The sequence below is a fragment of the Talpa europaea genome, assembly GCF_964194135.1.
Source record: "Talpa europaea genome assembly, chromosome: X".
NCBI classification, from domain to species: Eukaryota; Metazoa; Chordata; class Mammalia; order Eulipotyphla; family Talpidae; genus Talpa; species Talpa europaea.
This window is the reverse complement of record NC_140081.1, coordinates 92,179-106,623: the sequence shown is the minus strand read 5'-3', so window position 1 is coordinate 106,623 and position 14,445 is coordinate 92,179. Positions and strand designations below refer to the sequence as shown.

General features: G+C 75.8%; 2 protein-coding genes across 2 annotated transcripts; one reads left to right on the top strand and one right to left on the bottom strand.

Annotated features, from left to right (window-relative positions):
- Nucleotides 1-560: 560 nt before the first annotated feature.
- On the top strand, nt 561-5,609 carry GTPBP6 (GTP binding protein 6 (putative); the record flags this gene model as incomplete). Its single annotated transcript, XM_084258160.1, has 11 exons — nt 561-566; nt 1,569-1,710; nt 2,380-2,517; nt 2,639-2,709; nt 2,806-2,936; nt 3,092-3,162; nt 3,624-3,782; nt 3,999-4,207; nt 4,490-4,638; nt 4,907-5,059; nt 5,223-5,609. The coding sequence occupies 11 exons, from the start codon at nt 561-563 to the stop codon at nt 5,344-5,346; spliced, it is 1,353 nt and encodes a 450-aa protein (XP_084114286.1). The 3' UTR covers nt 5,347-5,609.
- Nucleotides 5,610-7,957: 2,348 nt separating this feature from the next.
- Nucleotides 7,958-14,223, bottom strand: PLCXD1 (phosphatidylinositol specific phospholipase C X domain containing 1; the record flags this gene model as incomplete). The annotated part of the gene is made up of 6 exons (XM_084258206.1): nt 7,958-8,196; nt 8,699-8,882; nt 11,478-11,633; nt 11,919-12,047; nt 12,971-13,107; nt 14,097-14,223. The coding sequence occupies 6 exons, from the start codon at nt 14,221-14,223 to the stop codon at nt 7,958-7,960; spliced, it is 972 nt and encodes a 323-aa protein (XP_084114332.1).
- Nucleotides 14,224-14,445: the final 222 nt, after the last annotated feature.

Genomic DNA, 14,445 nt, shown 5'->3' with positions numbered 1-14,445 from the left:
GGCGGGCCGGGCACAGCGGGCCGGGCACAGCGGGGCGGGCCGGGCACAGCGGGCCGGGCACAGCGGGGCGGGGCGGGCCGGGCACAGCGGGGCGGGCACAGCGGGCCGGGCCGGGGCGGGCACAGCGGGGCGCGCAGCGCGAACACCGTCCACGCGCGAGCGCAGCGCGCCCCGGAAGCCGCCGGCCGCTCCCCAAGGCCGCTGCTGCCCGGCCGGGGCCGGAGGGCGCCAGGCGCCGCGGGGCGGACCGGCCTGGGCGCGTCCCTGCAGCGGGCGTCACGCGCCCCCCGTCCCGCCCGGCAGGACCGGGGTGTCGGGGCGTCGGGGCTTCCCGGCTGGTCAGGGCCGCCTCCCGCTGCCTTTGGGGAAGGCGCGTCCGCCGCGGGTCGGGTCCCTCAGCCGCGCCCCTCGCGCCTCCGACCCGGGCCCCGCCCCGACGACACGGCCGGTGCCCGAGCGTCCCCCGCGCCTGGGCCGGAACCAAGGCTCTGGGCTCCACCCCCGCGGCGGGTCCGGGGCGCCCCGCGTTCCGCTGCACCCCTGCGATGCGCCCCGCGGCCATGGCGGCCTGTGGGCACCTCGGCCCTTCCGAGGAGGGCGCCCCGCGGCCGCCGCTCACCTGACCGCGGGCCACACCTGAGCACGGTGGGGCGGGCAGGAGCCTCGGGTGCACCTGCCAAGGCCCCCAGAACAGCGCCCGTGGGGGGGGAGGCCCCAGAACAGCGCCCGTGGGGGGGGGGAGGCCCCAGAACAGCGCCCGTGGGGGGGGAGGCCCCAGAACAGCGCCCATGGGGGGGGGAGGCCCCAGAACAGCGCCCGTGGGGGGGGAGGCCCCAGAACAGCGCCCGTGGGGGGGGGAGGCCCCAGAACAGCGCCCTTGGGGGGGGAGGCCCCAGAACAGCGCCCGTGGGGGGGGAGGCCCCAGAACAGCGCCCGTGGGGGGGGGAGGCCCCAGAACAGCGCCCTTGGGGGGGGAGGCCCCAGAACAGCGCCCGTGGGGGGGGAGGCCCCAGAACAGCGCCCGTGGGGGGGGAGGCCCCAGAACAGCGCCCGTGGGGGGGAGCCCCCCATAACAGCGCCCGTGGGGGGGAGCCCCCCATAACAGCGCCCGTGGGGGGGGCCCCCCAACAGCGCCCTGGCCGGGCCGCCAAGCGCAGCCCCCGGGGCAGGACGGGGCCGGCGGGCAGGGGCTGGCCCCGGGCACGCGGGGCGCCCGCAGACGCGAGGGGGCGCGGGGGAGCCCCGGCCCGCGGGGACCCCGCCCCTTCCGCCGCTCCCCGCCCCTTCCGCCCCCGCGGCGCGCGGACCCGCCGCACGTGACGGGCGCGGCCAACGGCGGGGCCGGCGGGACCGGGATGTGGGCCGCGCGCGCCGCCGCCCGGGCCCGGGCCTGGCTCGCCCGCGCGCCCCGCCGCGCGCCCCCGCCCGCGCCCCCGCCGCCCTGGCCCGCGCCCCGCGCGCTCGGAGCCGCCGGCCCGGGGACCCCGGGGGGCCGCGGCGCGGGGGGGGGCGGCGGGCGGGACCCCGGGGCGCGGGGCCGGCGGGGCCGGGCGGGCGCCGGGGCGGAGGCGCCGGACGCCGCGGAGGACGAGGAGGACGAGGAGGACGAGGAGGACGAGGAGCTGCTGCGGGGGGCCCCGGTGCTGCCCCCCGGCGCGCAGCGCGTGTTCCTGGTGCACCCCGAGGCCGCGCGCGGCCCGCCCCGCCCAGGTGACCGGCTCGGGGGCGGGGCTTGGCGGCGGGGGCGGGGCAGAGCGCGGGGCGGGGCTTGGGCGGCGGGGGCGGGACCTAGGATAGAGCGCTGGCGAGGGGCGGGGCTTGTTCGTCGGGGGCGGGGTTTCGGGGCTCCGGGGGCGGGAGCTCGGGTAGAGCGCTGGGGCGGGGCTCGGGCAGAGCGCGGAGCTGAGTCTTGGGACTCGGGGGCGTGGCTTGGGGGTAGAGCTCTGGGGCGGGGCTTGGGACTTGGGGGCGGGGCTCGGGGGCAGAGCGCGGGGGCGGGGCCTCGTTGCTCCGGGGGCGGGGCCTCGGGGCTCTGGGGCGGGGCCTCCGGGTTCGGGGCGGAGCGCGGGGGCAGGGCCTCGGAACTTTGGGGGCGGGGCTTCGGGTAGAAATCGGGGGCGGTGCTTGGGCCTCGGGGGCGGGGGCTCGGGGCCGAGTGTGGGCGGGGCTTGTGCTCCAGGGGCGGGGAGTCTGGGCGGGGCTCTGGCAGGGGCGGGGCTTGTGCTCCGGGGCGGGGCTGTCCAGGGCGGGGCGTCGGGGCAGCGGGCCGGTCGCAGCCGCGGACCTGCTGTCCCGGGACCCGGGGGCTGCTCCCCGCCGGGGTCGGTCCCGGGAGCCCCGGCGCGCCCCTCAGGCCCGCCTGTCCCGCCTGGCCCGCAGCTGAGCGGCGCGCGGCCGAGGCGCAGGCGCTGGTGCGCGCGCTGGACGGCTGGACGCTGCTGGCCGCGACGGCGGCGCCCGCGGAGACGCGCGGCGGGAGGCTCGTGCTCGGCCGAGGGGCGCTGCGCCGCCTGACCGGTGGGTGCCCGCCCCGTGTCCTCCCCCCTGTCGCGGCCCCCGGGACGCGGGTCCCCGAGCCCGGGCGCCCCGTCGGTGCCCCGGGGGCGCGCGCGGCCACAGCCCGTGTCCCCGGCCCTAGAGCGGATCCGGGGGTGCCGGGAGGCCACCGCCGTCTTCCTGGACGTGGAGCGGCTGGACCAGCCCACGCAGGTGCGCGGGGGGGCCGTGCGCGCGCGGAAGGGGGGCGGGGGGGTGGGTGCGCCCCCTCCGCCCCCCACGCCCCCCACCGCCCCCCGGTCCCCCCAGAGGGAGCTGGAGGCCGCCTGGGCGGTGCCCGTGTTCGACCGCTTCGCCCTGGTCCTGCACATCTTCCAACGCCGCGCGCGCTCGCGGGAGGCGCGGCTGCAGGTGGCGCTGGCGGAGCTGCCGCTGCTCAGGTGCGCGCCGGGGGCCTGACCCCGCGGGGGAGGCCCTGGGGTGGGGGACCCCGTGGGTGGGGAGGGCCCCGGGCCGCCCTCCTTCGCGGAGACCCCACCCGCGCCCCGCTCCGGCCGCGCCCCCCCACCCGCGCTGAGCGCCCCTCCCCGCGCAGGTCCCGGCTGGACAGCGACGCCGCGCGCGCCCCGGGCCGAGGATCCGGCTCGCGCTACATCTTGGGCTCCGGTGAGCCGCGAAGCCCCGCGTTCCCGCGCAGGGGGCCCTGGCCGTGCCCCCTCTCCAGGCTCCAGGGGCGCCTCTCCCGGCCCCCTCCCGCTCCTGGGGCTCCAGGCTCCCTGGGCAGGGCTGGTCCTCGCTCTCCTCCGGGCCCCGAGGCCCCTCGCCTGTCCCTTCCGAGGACGCTCTCCTGGGGTGCGGGCCCGGAGCCGGCATGGGCGCCTTTCAGATCCCTCCCGGTCACCCCTGCAGGGAGCCTGCTGCCAGCGCAGCCCCAGCCCGGGTTCCGGGGCCCCCGGGGGTCTGGCGAGCTCTCCAAAGCCCCTCCCTGGGGCTCTCGCTCCGCAGGTGCCGCGGGGCACCACAGGATGGAGTCTGGGGGCCCCACCGGGAGGGTCCCGGCTCCCCGGCTCTCCCGCTCTCCTGAGTCTCCCCGTGAGGGCCCCCGACGCCCCGCCTCTGTGTTTCAGGGGAGTCCTTCACGCAGATGCAGCGGCGGCTCTTCCGGGAGAAGGAGATGAAGATCCAGAAGGCCCTGGAAAGGCTGAGGGCCAAGCGGCGCCTGCTGGGTGGGCAGCGCGCCCGGCGCGAGCTCCCGGTGGTGTCCGTCGTGGGCTACACCAACTGCGGTGAGTCCCGCTGCGCGCCCAGGTTGCGGCCGGGGGGGCCGCCAACCCCGCAGGGCCGCCAAGGGTGCCGCCCAGGGCCCAGGGCGGCCGTAGCCGCGCCCCAGTGTCCACCCGGCGCCTGCGGTTCCGGGGAACCCGACAGACAGCCCCACAGACCACCGGGTCCTGTCGTCCCCGGTCAGGCCGTCCCACGCGTGGCCCTGTGACCGCCCTCAGGGAAGACCACGCTGGTCAAGGCGCTGACCGGCGACGCGGACATGCAGCCCCGCGACCAGCTGTTCGCGACCCTGGACGTCACGGCGCACGCGGGGGCGCTGCCCTGCGGCCTGACCGTCGTGTACATGGACACCGTGGGGTTCCTGTCCCAGCTGCCCCACAGCCTCATCGCGGCCTTCTCGGCCACCCTGGAGGACGTGGCCCAGTCGGTGAGCGTGGCCGGGGTGCCGGGTCCTCCCACGCGGACGGGGGCGGGTCTCCAAGCCAGTGGGGTGCCCACGAATTCCGAGCAGCGTCAGAGACGCAGCCTGTGCCACAAACACGCACTTAGTGCCCAGGGGCCTGTGTGCACGGCGGGCAGCCGTGCGCTCTCGGAGCCCCACCCTCGGGCCCCAGCGCCCAGCAGGGGCGCCGCCGGGGCTCAGCTCCCCGCCGGGGCTCGCCCCTTGGCCCCGGCTGCCGGCCCCCGACGTGCGCCCGTCTGCTCTCAGGACCTGATCGTGCACGTGCGGGACGTGAGCCACCCCGAGAGTGAGCTGCAGAAGGCCACTGTCCTGTCCACCCTGCGGGACCTGCGCCTGCCCGCGCCGCTGCTGGCCTCCCTGCTGGAGGTGCACAACAAGGCCGACCGGGTGCCCGGGTGAGCGCCCCCCACCCCACCCCCAGCCGGAGACACAGGAGGCTCCCACGCGGGCGCCTGGGCCACCCCCCAGGTCTCATCCCTTGTACCTGCGCGACCCCGGCCCCGGGGCCCTCGCCTGGCCCCCTAGTTCTCTGCAGCCTCGCCCACGGGCCGGCGCGTCCACCCCTCAGAGAGACGGGGGGGCCCGGGGCAGCCCTGCGGGCGCGGCGACATCGGAGGCTCTCGGTCCTTCCTCCCCGGCTGATGGGGTCTCGACGCCACCCAGGTACACCCCGCGGGAGCCCCACGCCGTGGCCGTGTCCGCCCTCCAGGGACACGGGCTCCCGGAGCTGAAGGCCCGGCTGGAGGACGCCGTCCTGAAGGCCACCGGCCGGCGGGCGCTCACCTTGCGCGTGCAGCTGGAGGGGCAGCAGCTCAGGTGCGCCGGGGCGGGGCCGGGGCCAGGGGCGGGGCGAGTGGACGCAGCGGGTCCCCTGCTGCTGCCCAGGCCGCCTGTGGGGGGGCCTCCCAGCGGCTTGGGGCTCCTTGCGGTGTGGGGGGCTCCTCGCCGGGAGCGCGCGCCCACGCCCCTCTGTCCACAGCTGGCTGCACGAGGAGGCCGCGGTGCAGGAGGTCCGGGTGCTCCCCGAGGCGGGCGCGGCCGAGGTCACCGTGGTCATCAGCGGCTCCGCCTACGGCAGGTTCCGGAAGCTCTTTCCGGAGTGAGGGGCCTCGCCCGCAGCAGTGTCCCCGGCGTCGGAGGCCGCCCGGCCGACCCGTCCACCCGCGCGCCAGGACCCGGCCGGGACAGGGGCCGCAGGTGCCCCGCCCAGGGCGCACGCCGCAGCCCCGTGTGGCCAGCGCCGGGGGTGGCCTGGCGTCCAGACGCCCCGCGGTGGGAGGGGAGGTGGGGCGCTGTCAGCCCCGCTGGGCCCTTCCTGCCGGCCGGGGCGTCCCGGGTGCGCACGGCAGGGCCAGACAAACAATTAAACGGACTCTGCGCTCCCCAAGTCCCCGCTGACCCCGCCGCGGCTCCTGTCATGCCAGCTCGGCCGGGGCGCCCTCCCGGCCAGCCGCACCCTGACGTGGAACGCGCCCTCCACGCGCCAGCAGGGGCGCATCTGCCGGGAGGGGCGCCCGGGGTGCCCTGTGGGCGGGCGCAGACCCGGGCGTCCCTGGGGGGACAGGGGTGCGACGGCCCCCCAGGGTTCACCCCCCGCCGGCTGCCCGATGCAAAGGGAACCCCAGAGAGCGCGGAAAGGGGTCCCTCTGGCCGCAGGGAAGGTTCTTGTGTCCTGCCGCTTTCTTGCCCTTGGAGGCGGCCCTGCCTGAGTCACCCCAGAACTTGCGCTTTAGGAGGGAACACCCCCTTGTGGGGCAGAAAGGGGTGTGGCCCCATCGGAGAAGGGGGTCGCCGCCAGGCACTGTCCCCCCAGCCCTGCGTGGGGGACAGGACGTGCCCAAGGGCCTGTGTAGTCCCCCCACAACCCCACTCCTCCCGGGAGGCTGGGGGGGCGGGGCGGCCGGCCTGGCCTGCACTTCCCTGGCCGTCCTCCCTGCCCTGTGGCCTAGAGTTGCCCCCCAACCCCCCAGCCCCCCGCCCAGGGGGCAGGGGGCTGGGGGTCCTGCGGGGCCCACCGTACTGGCCGGGGCCTCGGGCGGGGAGAAGGGCCCGGGGAACAGGGGGGCCGCTGCCCCCGCCCAGCACCCGCGGCCCCACACCCGGCAGGCGCGCGCGGGCAGAGAGGGAGCCACGAGCAGGCCGGGGTCACGTTTATTAAGGGGGGCATGGGGGTGAGGCCGAGACGCCCCAGCACCCCGACCCTCCACACCTGAAGTCTCCAGGCTCGGAGGAGAACCCGGACCCCTCAGCGCCCCCCGAGACCCGACAGGGCCACAGCTCCGGGGGGGCCGGTCCTTGGGCCGACAGCAGGAATGGGGGTGCAGGTGATGCAGCAGCGGGGGGCTGACGCTGTCTCCGGGTGCTGGTGTGCGGCTGGTGCCCGGGCGTGGGTGCCGCTCAGACGCCCGAGGGGCGCGGGGACCCGTCGCAGCCCCTCCCGGGGCTGGGCAGACTCTGCGAGGGCACCTCTCTGCCCACTCACCGGCCCCCCTGCCGGGCGCTGCCCCCAGCTGGCCGGCCTCGGGCGTCCTAGATGCAGCTGTGGGGTGAGGGGCTCCCTGGGGAGGTGTCTCCATCCCTGGGCCAGGCACCTTCCGTGGGCAGGGGCACGTTCCAGACGCCGGGCGCCTGGTCCAAGGCGCGTGGACAGCCGGGCTGCGCCCCCTCATGGGCCCCACGGGACGCGAGTGCCGTCTGGGGCTGTGGCCTTGGACTGGGCTGACCAGGCCCCCGGCGGGGACGCCCCCTAGGGAGGGGACTCCCCAGGCCTGGAGCAGCAGGGGCTCATGTCCACCAGGGGTCACCCCGCTGGGAGCACGGGGACCCTGCGGAGTTGAAAGGGGGGTGTGTCACCTCCGTGGCTCAGGAGAGGGGCTGCGGGTGGGGCCCCAGGGTCGGGGTGCACCGGACAGGACCGGTCAGGGCGTGGCGAGTGACCGGCGGGAGCAGGGTCCCCTGGGCCTGCCCTGCAGCCTGCGGGCACGGGGGACGCGCGGGTTCGTGGGGCGTGGAGGCGTGTGCGGTCGGCCCAGAGGGGCCCTGCACGCGTGGGCGGGAGCCAGGCCAGCAGCTCGCACCTGGGCCTCACGGGCCGTAACTGCCCTGTGCGCCTACACCTGGCCCCACACACACCTGAGCCCTCACACGTGTCTTACGTGGTCATCCCTGCCTCACATGCACACCTGTGTCCTCACACACTCACGTGCACCCTCACGAGGGACTCCTCTGTCCTCACACCTGTGTCCTCACGTGCTCACACCTGTCTTACACGCTCACAGCTGTGCCCTGGCACGCTCCCCTGTGCCCTTTCACACTCGTGAGCCCTCCAAGGTGACCCCTGTCCTCGCACACGACTGTGTCCTCACGTGCTCACGTCACTCCTGTGCCCCACACAGGCCCAGCGGGGAAGGGGAGCCCCGCACTCGCCACCCTCTTGCAAGGCGCCCCGCAGGGCCCCATCAGAAGCTGGGCACAGGGAGCTGCCGCCGGCCACGCGGACACCTGTCGTGTCCAGGGGGCGTCTCTGAGGACCCCCAGCTCCGGGCACCCGCTCATCGGCCTCACCGAGGCCTCCGAGGCCCTCGCGGTGTCCCCGGAGGGGCCCTGGGGGCCTCCAGGACCGGCGCCCCCTCCGCGGCGGCCACCCCGTGGTGGCCTTGGCCGGGGGCGCGGGCGCAGGGGAGGGCGGCGGGTGGGGGCGCCGCGCGGGGGGCGCTAGTCCTGCAGCAGCTTGGCGTTGAGCGCGATGATGTCGCCCACGAAGGTGCCGGCGCCCACGAAGTCGCCCGCGATGATGTTGGTGCAGGGCGCGCCGGGCCCCGGGCGCTGCGCGCGCACCCAGGCGCTCAGGTAGGGCAGGTTGGGCAGCGTCAGCCTCTCCAGGGACAGGGCCGGGTGCGCCAGCACGAACTCCAGGGTCTCGGTCAGGTTGATGCCGGCCACGAACAGCCCCCCTGGGGGACACGCGCGCTCAGCCGGCGCGGAGGGGGCTCCCGGCGCCCCGCGGAGCCGGGGGGCTGACTCGGGCCCCCCAACGCGGGACTCTGGCGCCAGGGCAGGGGCCGGAATGTCCCCAAGACGCCCCCGTCCGCGGCGCCTGCGCGCAGGGACCCCGGCGGCTCCCCGCGCCTCTCCGCCCCGACGCGGCTTGGAGAGCTGGGGAGCCGGGGCGCGCGGGGCCCCCCAGAGCACACCTGCGTCGCCTGGTCCCGCGGCCCAGCGACGGGTACGTCACCCCCATCCCCACCGCGCACCCCCATCCTGCCCCCCAACCCCGCGCCCGTCGGTGCTGGCGCCCGCGCAGCCCCTCCCGACGCGCCTGCGCCCCCAGGGCCGGGCTGCCGCCGGGGGCGCCCGGGGCACGAGAACGGGGTCCCCTCCGCGCCCCTGCGCCCCTCGCGCGGGCGGCTGTGAGGGCGCGGGCGCCCCCCGCCCCGGGCCGCGCCCCCCGCCTACCCGGGCGGCCGCAGCTCTTCATGCGCTCCAGGTAGCGCACCAGCTCCGCCGCCTTCACCTGGTCGCCCCACCAGTAGGGGACCCCGGGCCACAGCTCCGCGTGCCGGCGCACGGCGCCCGCGTCCTCGTAGGACACGATCACCCGCCGGCCCCGCGCCCAGAGCTGGCGCAGCGTCGGCACCGCCTGCGGTTCGGGGAGAAGGGGGGCGCGTTACGGGGTGTCCGCGGCGGGGTGCGCTGAGCCCAGAGCGCAGGCTGCACCCCCGGACCCGGGCCCGGGCGCGGCTGTCTCGGCGCCGGGCGCGGAGGTGCAGGGATGGGGAGGCGTTGGGTGGGGCCCGGGCCCACCGGGCGGGGTCCCCTAAGAAGAGGGGGCGCAGCGGGGCCACCTGGGAGGCTGTGGGGGGAACGGGGTGTCCTGAAAGCAGCGCGCCCCCTGCGGTCAGGGGGACCCCCCTCCATCCCCGCGCCGTGGCCTGGGGGCCGGGGCTGGTCCTCAGCGGCCCAGGGGTTCCCAGCTAAGGGTGTCCCCGGGTTCTGGGCAACTTGTCTTGCTCTGTGGCCCCCCCTGAAAACTGCCCCGTCACTGGCCAGTCCCCGCGTCCTGCCCGTGGGTTTTGTCCCAAGCTTTTTTAAGAGGTCGGGTGACAACCCACACCCCCTGCCCCTTGGGGTGCCCCATAGCCAGGACACGGGAGGGGCCGGGTCCACCCGCCCGGGAGGAGGTCCCTGGGGTTCTGGGGGAGGCCTGGGTGCGCTGCTGCCCCGGACGGACACCGGGGCCGGGACGGACACCGGGACCGGGATGGACACCAGGGCCGGGACGGACACCGGGACCCGGATGGACACCGGGGCCGGGACGGACACCGGGACCGGGATGGACACCAGCGCCGGGATGGACACCGGGACCCGGATGTGGGTCCAGGGTGAAGAGGCTGCTGTGACTCTGCCCTTCTGAGCACTCAGCAGGCAGCACAGTCTCGCTCCCCGACCCGACCCCCCTCCTGCCTGCACCCTCCTCCCCCTGCCTGCTCCCCCTCCTCCCTGCACCCTCCTCCCCCTGCCTGCTCCCCTCCTCCCTGCACCCTCCTCCCCCTGCCTGCTCCCCCTCCTCCCTGCACCATCCTCCCCCTGCCTGCTTTCCTCCTCCCTGCACCCTCCTCCCCCTGCCTGCTCCCCCTCCTCCCCCTGCCTGCTCCCCCTCCTCCCTGCACCATCCTCCCCCTGCCTGCTCCCCCTCCTCCCTGCACCCTCCTCCCCCTGCCTGCTCCCCCTCCTCCCTGCACCCTCCTCCCCCTGCCTGCTCCCCCTCCTCCCTGCACCCTCCTCCCCCTGCCTGCTCCCCCTCCTCCATGCACCCTCCTCCCCCTGCCTGCTCCCCCTCCTCCATGCACCCTCCTCCCCCTGCCTGCTCCCCTCCTCCCTGCACCCTCCTCCCCCTGCCTGCTCCCCCTCCTCCCTGCACACTCCTCCCCCTGCCTGCTCCCCCTCCTCCCTGCACCCTCCTCCCCCTGCCTGCTCCCCCTTCTCCCTGCACCCTCCTCCCCCTGCCTGCTCCCCCTCCTCCATGCATCCTCCTCCCCCTGCCTGCTCCCCCTCCTCCCTGCACCCTCCTCCCCCTGCCTGCTCCCCCTCCTCCCTGCACCCTCCTCCCCCTGCCTGCTCCCCCTCCTCCCTGCACCCTCCTCCCCCTGCCTGCTCCCCTCCTCCCTGCACTCTCCTCCCCCTGCCTGCTCCCCCTCCTCCCTGCACCCTCCTCCCCCTGCCTGCTCCCCCTCCTCCCTGCACCCTCCTCCCCCTGCCTGCTCCCCCTCCTCCATGCACTCTCCTCCCCCTGCCTGCTCCCCTCCTCCATGCACCCTCCTCCCGCTGCCTGCTCCCCCTCCTCCCTGCACCCTCCTGCCCCTGCCTGCTCCCCCTCCTCCCTGCACCCTCCTCCCCCTGCCTGCTCCCCCTCCTCCCTGCACCCTCCTCCCCCTGCCTGCTCCCCTCCTCCCTGCACCCTCCTCCCGCTGCCTGCTCCCCCTCCTCCCTGCACCCTCCTCCCCCTGCCTGCTCCCCCTCCTCCCTGCACCCTCCTCCCCCTGCCTGCTCCCCCTCCTCCATGCACTCTCCTCCCCCTGCCTGCTCCCCCTCCTCCCTGCACCCTCCTCCCCCTGCCTGCTCCCCCTCCTCCCTGCACCCTCCTCCCCCTGCCTGCTCCCCCTCCTCCCTGCACCCTCCTCCCCCTGCCTGCTCCCCCTCCTCCATGCACCCTCCTCCCTCCTCATGCACCCTCCTCCCCCTGCCCACTCACCCTCCTCCATGCACCCTCCTCCCTGCAATCTCCTCCCCTGCCTGTTTCCCCTCCTCCATGCACCCTCCTCCTCCCTGCCCTGCTCCCCCTCCTCCATGCACCCTCCTCCCTCCTCCCTGCCCGCTCCCCTCCTCCATGCACCCTCCTCCCTCCTCCATGCGCCCTCCTCCCCCTGCCTGCTCCCCTTCCTCCCTGCCCTGCTCCCCCTCCTCCATGCACCCTCCTCCTCCCTGCCCTGCTCCCCCTCCTCCATGCACCGTCCTCCCCCACCCCACTCCTTCCTTGCCTGCTCCTCCCCCCCCCATGCGCCCTCCTCTCCCTGCCCCATCCCTCCCCTCCCGCCTCTTCCATTCACCTCCCCCTCCTCCTCCACCACTGGCACCTGCTCTCATCTCCCTGGGACATCACCCGGCTGCCTCCCCGCCCCCAACAGAAGGAATCTGCCCCCACCCATCCTGGAGAGGCCGAGGGCGCCCGCCTCACCCCTCGGGGACACAGCAGGTCCCCAAAGATGTTCTTGATGCAGGACACCAGGTACTCATGCAGCTCCTCCGTCATCCCCTCAAAGTTCCTGCAGGCCAGGATGACCACCTCCCGCGGGTGCTTCTCCAGCCACTCCGAGATCTCCGTCAGCGTGTCCTGCAGGGCGGCAGGGGGTGCTGGGGGGCGTCCGGCCGGGCCAGAGGGGGTACAGGTGGGCCCAGCTCACCCATCCCCCAGTCACGCCCTGCATAGGGCTGGCTCACAGCAGGCAGTCCGAGGGGGCCTCCCCCTGTGCAGGCCAAGCCCTCAGGGCCCTGCTGCCTGGAGGGCGGCCGTCCTGCCCCCCCCCCCCCCCCCGCACCCAGCAGGGCACCTCTTTCTCCCCTCTCCCCTCTCCCTTTACCCCGCCCCCCCACATCTGAGCAAACCCCGCCCGCCCACCTCCACCAGCGCCGTGGTGTACACCATGTGCACGAAGTGCAGGTTCTTCGCGGAGCCCTGCAGCATGTGGGCGACCCGCAGGTCCAGGTACCGCACCCCCACGTCCAGCTGCTCTGTGACGTCCAGCACCTGCGGGCGGGGCGCGGTCACCGTGGGGACCCCGGCGTCTGCAGGGCCTGCAGGTGGGCGTCCCCCGCAGCGCGTCCTGCTGGTCTCTGAGCTGTGGCCGTGCACAGCTCAGTGGCCCTCGGGCGGGCGCCGCTGCCCGCTGTCCCCTGCTGGCTCCTGGGCCACCCCCTCCCCGCCTCTGGGGACAGGACTCCTGCACCCCCACCCCCTTGTCTGGGGGCCCCACTGGGGAGCTGGTTGCCCAGGTTCCTGGGCCAGCGGGATCAGCGGGATCCTGCCGGGGAATGTGGCGGATCCACATTCCAGGGGTGGCTGTGCCGCAGGCCCCAGAGGGGCTCCACCCCCACCCCAGGCAACTGAAAGTGGGGAAAGCAGGGGGGTGGGGGCCGTGGGGGACTCCACGGCCCCCACACGTGGGAGGGGAGGCACCATGCTGTCCCGGACCCCAGGAGCCCCCCTGGCGCAGGTTAACACAGTGCAGGGGCCGACGCCCCAGCCCACCGCAGCCTGAGGGAGGCCCATCCCCCCCAAAGCACTGCCCGGCCAGGCAGCCCCTAAGTCCTGCCCGAGGGGAGGGCTGGGCTGAGCAGTGAGGAGCAGACGCCCCTTGTCCTGGCCACTGGGGGCCTCCCAGCACCCCCAGCCCCGCCGCAGAAAGGGCCCTCCTGGCTTCCTCAAGCCCGCACAGCCCCGGAACCTCCCCAGCTCCGGAAACCGGGGTGGGGCCTGGGCCACCTCTACCCGCAGAGAGGAGCCAATCTCAGGGTTGGGGTCCCGGGCTGCCCTGCACCCCAGGACTGTGAGGCCCAAGCGAGCAGAACGGAGGGGGATCTCCGCCCAGCCAGCAGAGGGGACGTCTGGCCTGCGCCCCTCCCTCCGCCGCCGGGGGTCAGGACCCCCCGAGGGGGCGGGCTGCGCCAGACCTGGGTGATGGACCACTTCAGCACCACGGGGCGGGTGACGCACGGCAGGAGCCGGCCCAGAAGCTGCAGCAGCCGGGGCTCCTGGGAGGAGATGGGGGACGTCTTGCTCAGGCAGTAGGTCATGGTGTCGTGCGAGCCTGCGGGACCCGGGCGGCCGGTCAGCCCCCCCTGCTCCCGCACGGGCCGCCACCCCCCGCACCCGGGTCGGCGTCCTCGGAAGGACCGAGGAGCAGCCGTGGGGACCCATGGCCCCCACTCGGAGACGCCTGGAGCCCCGGGAGCCGGAGGAGGCCTGGGGGGCCTGGGGAGCCCTGGTGTGGACCCTGGGCTCGGGCCAGGGCCGGCTCCTGGGGTCCGAGCCCTGGGCAGGCGCTTCTGTTCCAGCGGCCCGGGGACACTGCCTTTCACGTGCCCTGGCCGGAGGGCACTTTCAGGGATGGTGGAGGGTCAGCTCTTGCCAAGCACGTGAGTTTGGGCCCCCCGAGAACCCCCAGCTCCCCTGGCCGGTCCTGTTGGGACGACCCCCGTGTGGGCGTCCGTTGCAGCATTTCTGGCCCTCAGGTGGAGGCCTCAGAGGCTGGAGAATGGCTCGTGGGCAGAAGTGGGGCTCCACACCGGCCCTTCGGGGGAAGGTGGGGTCCCCCCAGTTGGGAAAGGGTCTTGGCGTGGCTGCAGGGCTGCAGGGTGAGGGCGGTCAGCTCGTGGGGACATCCGCCAGAGTGGGCTGCAGCCTCGGCCACGGGAGGACCACGGGAGGGTCCCCAGGTGGCGCCCCGGGACCCGGCAGGTCCGACCTGGCCCCGGCTCCCTGCAGTTGGCTCTGTGGGCAGAGGACCCCGCTGGTGTCCAGCAGGGGACAAGGGCCCCCGAGAACCACCAGGAGGTGACCCGTCGGGCAGGTTTGTCCAGACTGCGCATTCTGGGAAACCCGATGCTGGGGGTCTGGGTGGGATGGGGAGAGCTGAGCCTGGGGGATCCCCCCCCCCGCTGCTGGTCCCCAGAACCCCGAGGGGCAGGGTGCCTGAGCTGGAGCCAGAGGGCCACCAGGAGGCTGGCACAGGCCTGTCCAGCGGGGCAGGTCCCAGAGCTGGGCCCCCCCCCCCCGCACGCACCCGCAGAGGCTCACCCGGGATGGACAGCAGGTGCAGAGGCAGGTCCCAGAGCCGGGGGCACAGCCCCCCCATCCAGTCGGCGTTGCTCTGGCCGCAGAGTTGGCTGCGGAAGCCGCCAGCAGCGCTCACCTGCGCGCCCATCGGAGCAGCGCCCTGCACCTGAGGGAGGAAGGGAGGTTGTGCAGGGACAGCCTGCGGGCCCTGGCTCAGGCGGCCTCCTGCGGAAGGAAGGGGCGTGGGGAGACAGACGCAGTGGGGTGACGGGGGGGGGGGGGGGGGCGGCAGGTCTGGGCACGGCCTCCAGGGACACCTGAGCCGGGTCCGCCTGACCCAGGAGCCGACCGGCTCATCCGCTGCGGAAGC